This window comes from Gavialis gangeticus, unplaced genomic scaffold (genome assembly GCF_001723915.1).
Source record: "Gavialis gangeticus isolate Ggan-Ray unplaced genomic scaffold, GavGan_comp1, whole genome shotgun sequence".
Lineage (NCBI taxonomy): Eukaryota > Metazoa > Chordata > Crocodylia > Gavialidae > Gavialis > Gavialis gangeticus.
Genome location: NW_017728993.1, coordinates 62,500,876 through 62,512,167, shown reverse-complemented (window position 1 = coordinate 62,512,167; position 11,292 = coordinate 62,500,876). Strand labels below are relative to the sequence as shown.

At 40.1% G+C, this 11,292-nt stretch overlaps 1 protein-coding gene across 1 annotated transcript in view; it reads right to left on the bottom strand.

Moving 5' to 3' along the window:
* RFWD2 (ring finger and WD repeat domain 2) overlaps nt 1–11,292 on the bottom strand; it is a 288,015-nt gene that overhangs the window by 234,305 nt on the left and 42,418 nt on the right. Inside the window, exons 7-8 of the mRNA XM_019528351.1 lie at nt 9,162–9,281; nt 5,610–5,678 (exon numbers count right to left, since the gene is read on the bottom strand). Coding sequence (XP_019383896.1) covers nt 5,610–5,678; nt 9,162–9,281 — 189 coding nt within the window. The remainder of the gene's footprint in view (nt 1–5,609; nt 5,679–9,161; nt 9,282–11,292) is intronic.

Below are 11,292 nucleotides of genomic sequence, written 5' to 3'. Positions count from 1 at the left end.
AACGCGTTTAAAAGCCCACCCGGGGTGATCCTACCCCCGGTTTGGGGGGGGGGGGGGGAAGGTTGCAAATGACATAACTTACGAACATCAATGTCCAAAGTAAGTCACCTTCAAAGCATGGTTAAAAAAATTAAAGCTGTTTACTTTGGCATTTGTCCTACAGGCAACTTAAATCATTTTTATAGCTGAATGCAAAATTGAGGGGTAATATATGGTTTTATTTTAACTGATACAAGACAACTACATTTTAAAATGTTTTAAATTAAATACAAATATGCAATAAGACTGCATGATCACTAAAAACCAACAATAATATAAAGGCCAAACAAATATAAAAACTATATCAGTGCAATGTAGGTAAATTAATGATGCTGCTGTGAAACCTTAGCTTTTAATAAAGTGATTTTAACTGTACAACTCCAGATTTTCGCATTTGGTTTCCCTTAACAAAAGGGAGAAAAAGAAAAAAAAAGCTTACTATTCCAGAGTTACTTAGTTTGACCTTCCAAGCTCCTTGATCTACAACTATGACTTCAGCAGATGAGATTGCTGGATCAAAGAACTTGGAAGTATGCACTTAATTAATCATGCACACATATGGACAGCACATATCCATGCTGAATCTGCACTACAAACATGTAGATTTTCTATTAGGGATGATCAATACAAAATTTTTCAACCAGTTTTATCCTTTGTTTAAACTGTTAGTCTTGTTTCAAAGCTATTAGCCTGCCGTGAATGTCAAGCTTCAACCATTTCTGTTTGTAGTCTTTTCCAAGAAAAGAAGAATATTTTCTTCTTATAGTAAGGAAGACTTAACTTTTCCCCACCACCCTTCCATAACTTAAGAGAATAGGAAAGAGAAGCAATAAAGCACAGTTTAAAAAAAGACAATCTTCTTTGTACTGAGAGCATGCAGGGAAAATTTCAGCTGCAAAGAACATTTAGATAATTAGGAGCATGTCAAGATATAAATTCTAGTGGAAATTCTGGTGAAATTGTTGTAACTCATTTCACTTCTGGGAAATAAATGAACATGCAACACAGAGAAGTTTGTGATAACTTACAAGTTGCGCATAACTCTAAAAAGTGAATATGCAAAAATGGAATCCTGTTCTACAGCTAGAGACCTTCTCACCAAGTGTTGTGGGACTTATTTGCTGATTCTCCAGACTAACTTATGTCTTTATTATTCCTCTTTTCATTTCAGAACTAACCCAACTACAACAGATAATGACCCAGCATCTATGCCAGTTCTCTCGTAATCAGTTATCACATGATCCAGAATTTTTATTGGGTACTTTGGGACCCATATTTAACCAGCTTAACTTAATCAGCCACAGGGTTCTGCTAGACTTCTTGGGCTTTGTTCCCCTTGACTAGAGAAAACAGGCATGCATCTTCCCAACCAACCATCCACTCACATCCAAATATCCATTGTCACACTCTTATACAAATGAGATATTCACAGTAAATTCAGCAGACCTGTGATCCTCCTTCTCCTTTACTATACAAGGAATAATATATTTATCTATATGGACATTCTGCTTTCAAAGTCAGCACCTCCCTTACATGAACGGAGATGTTTCCACTTCACACAGCAATTGTCTAATGCTCTCCATAGACATTTTTGTATTTGTTACATCTGGTACATCTCCACTACAAGATTACTTGGTCACTTGCTGAGTTTTAACCCAAGCCCTCCACAACAACAGCAACAATCTTTAAGTATTAGCATATGTGCTTTGAACCCATGATCACTTTCCAGATTTGAAGTGAACACAGTTAAATCCACCTACTTTACAGCATGGATATGGCAAGAGCCTAGTTCTCCAAAACCATTTTCCCCACAATTTTCTGGGCCTGTGTTTTCTGGTCTTCTAATCTACTTACTTCCAACTTGTCTCATAACGGGAACCTTCTACCTATCAGAATATGGCCGGTCAGATTTTAGCTGTGCTACATGGACTGCTCCAATTCTATGCTATTTAACTTGGTAATTTTTGCCACCAGTCTGAAGGACCCCAACTCAGCAAGCTGTAAGCTGGCTAGAGGACCACATCAGGGGTTCAGCTGCCCTCTGGCATGATTACAGCAAGGAACTTGATTTTGAGAATGCAAGAGCTTCTCTAAAAGCCTAAGGGAAGGAAGAACGAGGCAGACCACTGGCTGCTATCTAGCGTTTGGGGGGGAATTAGAAAACTCAAGAGCATCTACTCAAGGCAGAGGGTACCAATAGCAAGGCCAGTAGTTCTTCACCTAGCTTCCCCTTATTACAAAGGGTTTGACTAAGCACTACAACTCATACCAAATGAAAGGTACACAGTCCTGCAAAACAGGTTTTACAGGTGAAACTGCTTGGTTCAGTGGTGACAGCAAGTGAACAGAGATGGCAAAAAAGACTGTCAGTGGAAGGAACACAGGATCAGGAACTGAAAACAGTATTAGGAGGTGCTCTGCAGCTTGTGGCGTGCTAAAAGGGCATTCTGTTGGATGTCCTTGGGAACCCTTCTGCACTTAATTTTTACTTGGTTGCCCAGAATCATAGAGGACTGCATTCAATGATCCAAGTAGTCCTTTCCAGTTCTTAGGGAATCTCAAGTTAATGAGGTACTAAGATCCCTGGGATATGCCCCCAAAAGTTTTACGCCCAGTGCAAATCTACATACATGGTTATTAAAAAGAGGACAAAGCACTACAGTTTCGACACTACAGGCAAGCTTTGCTTATCTGGGTGCCAAGACCTGGGTCAGCTCTGTGGGGAAGGTGCTTTATGCAGTCAGATGATCAGTATCCAATTCTGAATACCTGCAAAAAACTTATCCAAGGTGCGAACAGTCACATGAAAAGCTACAATGAACTATTTCTCCCTCCCTGCTGCAGTACTGATTCACATGCACTAGGATTTCTGGGGCCATATCACAGGATTCTCTATGGTGCAGTAAACTGAGCTGTTTTGTGATTCTTTCCCTAGTGAAATAAGGAAGAACCAGTTTGTCCTTGGACACATCAAAGAAAATTAAGCAGGGCAGCAGAGGCCTATGAACATGTAAGTACCATATTTTCTCACATATAACACATCCATTTTCTGAAAGGTACCATGGGCAAGCAACTGAGTAACAGCAGCCACAGAGCCAAGACTCCTTCTCAGCCTGCTGCTAGCTTTGCATGGGCTCATGAACTGACTCAGCACATGTCCAATCCCATATGCTGGAGCTGAAGCCCAGTACAGGGCTCAATCTGGCATGTCAGATCTAAGGCCGAGTGCAGGGCCCCCATATCAGCCTGATGCAGCGTGCAGGGCTCCCTAGCAATCTGGAGATTTGGCAGCAAGGAAGTTCTCCTTGTCCTGGCTCCCAGAGCTGCTCAGTCCCCCTGGGGATCCATACTCCTCACATAATTCACACCCTAATTTCCCCCCAACTGGTTTGGAGGAAAACCATGAATATTTTATGTGAGGAAAAAATGGTTTGCATCCCATATACCTTAACTGAGAAGTGAGCAAGTACTAGTTCAGATGAAAGCCATGCTTTGGGGCTATAGCTAAAACTTAACTATTCTATTGGGTGGAAGTACTAGATTCAGTGAGCAGGTTCTGCTGTCAAAGACAGGAGGAGTCAAGAGCTGGAGTGCAAGTTAAACACTGCCACAAAAACCTATGTTTGATTCAACCTTTGAAGTTTTCTTCACAACCATAACTGCTACACAGTGAAGCTGGAAGAGAATCTAGGAACTAACAGCACTTTCAGAGCAGTGCCAATAAATAATGCTGTCATGTTAAAGCAGCCCAGTTCAAATTTTTGCCACCAGAAAGGAAGCCAACATGTAGAATCCTGACCAAAATATTTTCCCTTCCCTATCTTACAAATTTCATTTCAATATTTCAGAGCAACACGTGACAAGTTTCATAAGTTACAGAAATCAAAGAAAGAAAAGACCCATTCCATGACTGACTGTCTACCAGTCAATACACACTTGTTCTCTATGAAACTAGTTTGGGAAGTGTACTGGGCTAAATGCTAGTGCTTTCACCGTTTCTAGTGCAAGACTGTTCCTAGTCTACTCAGTCTCATACTTAAGAAATTAATCCTGATACTGAGCCTAAATTTTTTTTTCCTCAATACCATCCCATTACTCTTCATTAAGAGACTGATGCAAACAAAAAAAGAAATAAATAAATCACTGAAGTCAGCAGAAAGGCTGCCATCAACCTCAGTAGGTTTTTGGATCACCCACTATTTCTCCTCAAATCACTCTGAACCATTCCTATTGCTGATGTTTACACTCTGCAAATATTTTAGATCTATATCCTGCTTAATAGTTAGATGGAAAAGGACTCTAATTTCCTCTAATTCTTTCATTAGAAGACAAGCCCAGAGTATCCCTTTTCATTTAGTTGAGATGTGTTTCTTTGTGCACTTTCTTCTATCTTTTGTATATTTTTTGGGATGAGGTTGTACACCATATGATCTTCCAGATGTGGTTTCACTACTGCTATAAACAAAAAAAATAATAATTTCCATGGTTTGAATCGTAACACCTCTCTCTCACTTAAGAGCTAGTCATATGAAACAAGCGTGCTATGCTCATTGTTTGTGAAAGAGCCAGTTCTGTCCATCACCTCTTCTCCCGTTTCCTTTTGGCACTATTGAATTCCAAGTCTCTCTCCCCCAACTTTTGAATGTCTGTGTTTATAGATCTCTTCCCTGATGTATCAGCTTCCTTGTATTGCTTCCCATTTTGATCTCACTCATTTCCTGGCCATGTTTTTTTTTTATATATCCTTGGGACCTTCACATTATTTCTTTGTTCTCAGTGATCTTTGTAACTTGTTCCAACTTGGTATCATGCCTTAATGGAATTAACATCCTGGTTTCATATCTCTTCCAGATCACAGATATGAATTTAACATAACCCTAATGTTTACAAGTGTCAAAAACAAAAACATTCTGACCTTGTTTGCAAACAAACTGGGACCAATTAAACTGATTCATACAAGCATCCATGTGGACACATCAATTTGGGTTAGTGTAAATCCGTTAAGAAGAGAATTAAACTAAGTCAAAATAAAAATGGCCTACATCGGATTTTGCACTGGTTTAACTAAATATATCAACATTCTCACATTAAGTTTCACAGCTAAACTATTTTGGTTACGTAAAACATCAGATTCTACATTATAGGTATTTTGAAAGAGAACTGCTCTTTCTTATGGAACAAAGCATCTATCACTTATCTGATCAAGAGGAAGCTAAAGTTTAGGAAAAGTAACTACCTAGTTCCTTCTCCTTTTCCAGTATTCCCTCATCCTCTCATGCTGCTTCAATAATTTGGTGCAAGCTGCCACATGGATACTCTTTCCCCTCCCCCACATATATTTAACAAATCACTGAAAAAAAAAAAAAGCAAGGTAGGTTAAAAATGAAGCTGTCGTACTTAAACAGATAGTCTCCTTGAAATCCATGTGTTCTAAATATTCCTCTGCACCAACGATTTTTTTTCTCCTTGAGCAGATAATGTCAGCCTGACACATCAGATAAAAAATGAAGTAATAGAATGCTGTGGGAGAAGCCTCAACTCTGTAAAAGTCAAAAACAAAATAAAGCTACCTCTCTCTTATTTCTCCTGGCAACCTTCAGAAATTCCATAAGGATCTGCAGCTGTGCAGCATGGGACTCCTGCAGCAAAAAAATTAAAGAGAAAAAAAATATTCATTTCATGCACAAACATTCAGAACAGTCCTAAAAACAAATCACTTTTATTTGGGACAAGGGAAGACTAACATATTAGCAAGGCAGTTCTCTTTTGCTCCTCAGATTTTAAAAATTCTGTTTAGCATGTGGCAATTTTTATACATCAGAATATTTTACATAAGTATTTTTTTTAATGAATTACAGGGAACCAGCTAATCAGCCTAGTATATTTTTAATTCTTCTCTGATTGCTGGGTCTGAAATCACTTTTGGAATTCAGGTTTCTCAAGGGCTCATCTTCCACAACTGAAAGATCTTTACAATTCACTTTCATAATTAACATATTCAACAGAATAATTTGGTTAAAAAAAAACACCAGAAATGTTTTCTCCAAGTGAACATTCTGCAGGAATCTCCATCTATGGATGCACAAATAGATCTTTTCATTATAGAATGAACATAGACAAAAGAAACCTCCAACACTTTGGAAACAGAAAAGGAATTTTGTAAAAATAATATATTTTTACTATTTTCCCCCTGCAATGGCCAGAAACTTGGGAAAAAGGATATGGGAGAAGGGAAAGAAAAATATATTCCTAGTATTGGCGTAACCCTAATTCTAGCCTGGTCTACAGAAGGGCAACAGTTTTGGGAGCCTGAGTTCAGAAAGGGTAATGGCAAGTAGACCACAGGTGCTCATTAGAAGAAAAAACTTCCGAGGAGGATAGCATAGAGAGAAAATGAGAGAATTATCCACTTTCTTGACTAGTTAGTATATGGTCTTAACATTTTATGATAGTTAATAGAAAAGGTGGTAACTGAAGAGGAACAGGTTAGTACATAATCTAAATTTGATGGATAACTCTTAGAGGTGCACCGATACATCAGTCCCATATCGAATTGGCACCAATATAAGGAAAACTGACAATATCGGCAAATCAGCTTTTTTTGGCTGATGTAGCCAATAAGGTCTTTGATAAATGCCCCCATGCATGTGCACAGCTGCAGCACAGCACGCACGTGGCCAGGAGCACAACCCAGCAGCGTCCAGCTGGTAAGTCTGTTGTGGGCGAAGGGCTGTGGGGCAGGGGGGCAGCTAGAGTCCCCCACGGTGAGGGAAGGAGTGGGGCAGGGACTGCCCAGCTGGGGCAGAGCATAGGACTGAACCGCAAGTAGCTCATGCAGGAGCTGGGGGGCAGCTGCTGCCACTGCAAGCACCCCGGGAGGGCATGGGGGGCAAGAGGAAGGGCGCATGGCCCTGGATCTGTGTGCAGGCAATGGCAGGCTGCCACCGTGAGCTGGGGCCAGGGTGCACTGGGCTCTTCCCAGCAGGGGGCTGGGCTAGGCCATGCTTGGGGTGGGCAGCAGTCATGCTGGGACGGGGGGGCTACAACCACCCCAACATTTGCCGTAGCCCCCGCTCCCAGCACCACCACCACCTGCCCCGAGTGCAGCCCAGCCCAGCCCAGCCCAGGATCCTCCCCACTCAGGGAAGAGCCCAGTGCCACCCCAGCCCGCTGCATCAGCCCACCCAGGCACAGACCCAGGGTACATGCCCCCCATGGCCACCCAGGGTGCATGCAGTGACAAAAGTCGCTCCCTCCTCCCCCCACAAGGCGCTCACAGCTCTGTCCCATGCCCTGGCCGGGCACTGCCTACGCCTGCCCCAGCCCCGCTTCCTCCCTCACCATGGGGACCTCAATCTGCCCCCCCACCCCACAACAGACTTACCAGGCAGACACTGCTGTCTCTCCAATGCTGTTGGGCCACATAATCAGGAATCGGATCAGTATCAGCCAATATGACTCCTTAAAAATTTGCCATAGGTATCAGTGCAACAAATTTCTATCGGTGCACCCCCAGTAACTCTCCTACATATAAGTGCTATTCAAATACTCATACAACTAGATAACTGTGTTCCAAAGAGAATAGTGTTAATACTGAAGATGATATAAACAGCATGTGGTTTGTTTTATATTTGTCATGCCACAGGTTTTGAGAGAAATACAAATTAGCTATGTAGTCAAACACCAGAATTTTAAAACATATACCCTCAGGATAAATGTTTTCTAAACGCACAAAAATACAAATGTAAATCCCCACATGAGATTAAAAAGCTAAACATAAGCTAACTATAAATAGTTATGTTACCAGAATAAAAAAAAAAGGTGATTTCTGTTTTCCTGACAGGAACTGAAAGTTAAGCAAAAGTGACCTAACTGATCTTTCAAGTTCTTCATCAATGACACTACTGTGAAGCCTATTACAACCACTAAACCTACACCTCTTCAGAAACTTCCACCTAACTGCAATCTCATGCTAGAGCCCTCTTACATATTTTATCAATTGGGTTACATTAAACTGATTCAAGAAATAAAGTTTTGACTGCCTGAATGCTCCCACACTTTTTGCATCAGCACATCATATCTGGCAAAATGGCTGCTCCTAAGAAATTCAAATGCCAAACACAACAACACTATACTTCACTGAATTCACAATAAAAGACTGCTTCCTACTACATGTACCTTTATAGTGATTTAATGAGAAGACAGATAGATTTCCTTTTAGCCACAGAAGGCTAAGCACATGAGTCTCACAGGTGCATCTACACACAAAATTAAGGCAACACAAACTCCAGCGCAGTTTGCGCCAGATTCAACTGCTCCCAGGCACAGTGCCTACATGTGTTCCTGGGACAGCAGCAATTTGAGCCAGAGCAGAGGAAGGCCCCAGCTGGCTGCAATGACCAGGCACAATTTATGCCCCCAGTCACCATCTAGACACAGTGAAGTACTCTGCCATAAAATAGTACTGACAGTACTATCCAGTGGTGGAGTTAGTTAGTTTTCTGCACCCTAATACCAGCACACATGTCAACTGTGACTTTTTACTGCAGAGGTAATTAGTCAATTACACAGTAAAACACACTTGTAGATGCACTCACAGACGAGCATTCAAGTTCTACTAACTGCAACCAAAGCTGAAAGCCTCAACATTTGTGTTTTTCCAAAATATATGTAAGTATGAATACATCAGGAATTCTTTAAAGGAAGTCCACCATACCTATTATCTATAGAGATCCTCAATTTACTTATCTCAAAGTCAAACACTAAATTACAACAGTCTTTGTAATTATCTAGGAATGAAACTTTAATCTAAAAAGTCATTATTCTGGTCAATCATTTTCTGTATCCTTTTCTACACTGATGTCTTTCCTCTTAGCTTTTCCTTCTATATGAGCCTGCCAAGTGATATCATATGCCTGCGCTTAACACCATCACATTCCAACAGTTCACAAAGTTCGTTGTAATAAAAGTCAGGGATATGGCAAATTATTCAAAAAAGTGTTAGGGTTTTATACAAGGAGGGGAGAGTTTGATATACCAGTATTCCTGGTCAAAGGCCTTTGACCAATCATAAACATATTAATTTATTAGTAAATTAATTGTGACAAGAAAAAATATCTTACTGCCTCAAGCTGCTTCTTCTTTTGCACTAGCAGCTCTAACATCAGGTTAACATTGGCTAAATCAAGGTTGTCTTGATCAGTTCCCAATAAATCTTGAAATATCTGCCATCTGTGGCCATTCTAAAAACAAAAAAGAAGAAATGGAAAAATATGGTAAATAAAAGGTCAGCCAGAGTTATGTTTGATATAACACATTTAAAGCGGTACTGAAACATCTCCCATTTTGTAAAGCACACAAAGGAGTTTCTAGAAGAAAAAAATTCCAAATCCTTGTAAGTTTATAGGAAACAGCTCTTTATGCTATGTTGTATACAACCCTTCAACAACCTATTTTATTGCAGAGGCTTTTTGAGGGCCTGTCCTATGCTAGGATGTAGCCATTGCTGCAAAAAGAGATTTTCACAGCTACTCAGGGAGCACATCTACACATGCAATTAAAGTAACTGAATATACTCCAACTCAATCTGAGCCAGAATAAACTAATCCCGACATCACTGGTTACACATGCGTTTAAGTGCAGCAATTTATTGCACTGCCAGATACTACTTGTATCTGACAGGACTATCCAGCACCATACAGTATTAGCCTACTGTCCCATAACTGCCATACATGCATAGTTGATGACACTTTACTATGCTGCACATTAATCTGCTGTGTAGTGAACCGTCTCGTATAGACATGCCCAGTCATATCTAATTTGTGCTGTAGTTACTAAAGGCAACTCTCACACCAATTCAAGATACCATCCATTTCTTAACCATGCAGGATCAAGAAAAGTCATCCAAGCCCTCCAGCCATCTTGATTTAACAAGTGCTTGAAGCAAAAATGTGTGTGAGCGTTTGAAGAAGTAGGCAGGTCTGAAAGTTGTCACAAAAAAAAGAAAGCCACATTCTTTTTCCACAGCAGAGATTTTTGCTGTGGCTTATTTGTTATAGCTCTAAGCATATGAGACCCAACAATAATATTGTTGATAGTAAGTTTATCAGGTTAAGAGAAAAATAAAATATGGTAATTTTCATTTCAAGAACTCCATCTCTAAAATTGGCATGTTCAAGTTCTCCCGTCTCAATTTTCTCAAATTATTAGATTTTAATTTAACAGGAGAAGTGAAAAGAGCTCCTGAAAATCTGGCTTGTGGCATCTGGGGGCCAACAAGTGAATGTTTCAGTATTTGCAAAGCCCCCATATTAGGACATTGTCAGGTATTTTATAGAAATAGTTTAATGGTCATGAAAATAAACAAGCATTTCTGGGTTTCAAAGATCATCTTTTCAAATTAAAAAAACAAATTTTGTCAGACTGGTATTAACTATCGGGGGCGGGGGGAATAGATAACGCTTCACATTTTAGTGCCACCAAAACCACCACCACAAACACTAATTTTAGTTTAGAAATAAACTGACTATATTCTTTAGCATTTGGGAAAGACAAAATAAACCAAATTTAATTTCGAAGTCTTCAAAAAACAACTTTAAAATACTTGCATAAGAAAAATCCATATACAACTCTATTTCTTTTTCCAAAATGGATAAAAAAAATTCATTTAGGAAATGAGAACAAAGATCACATTTTTAATCTGTATCAAGATAAATATTGACTTGTTTTAAAATTATGCATCTTGAGATTAAAATATATTTTAAATTATATCACTTTGACTGTATCTGATGTCAATAAAAATTAAACCAAAGAAACAAACTGGGGGCACCATCCCTGCAGCTTTCACCCTGCTGCACCTTAACACACACAGTGTCACCCATGGCACAAGTTTTGCTTGTCCACAGCTTGAGGGGCAGTTCCCCCCAAACCCCTGTACCAATTTTCTTGAAACTTGGCAGGCTTCATGCTCTCTGCAGAGTCTACCACCCCTGAAAATTTCATCCAAATTGGACAAAAAACAAAGTTATAGATATTTTATCGTTTCCCCATTATACCTTATGGCCGGATCTCCAAGGTGGCTCCAAAGTGCTTTGGAAGCTCCAAACTGCTTCAGGAAGCCTAACAAGGCCAGCGGTTCAATCTGAACATGCTGCTTCGGACCCAAACCATCCAAAGCTTCTCTGGATCCAAAGCCTCACACAGCCCTACTGCATAAGCCACCTGGGTCTCCCCGAGCCCCCCATCCTGACACAG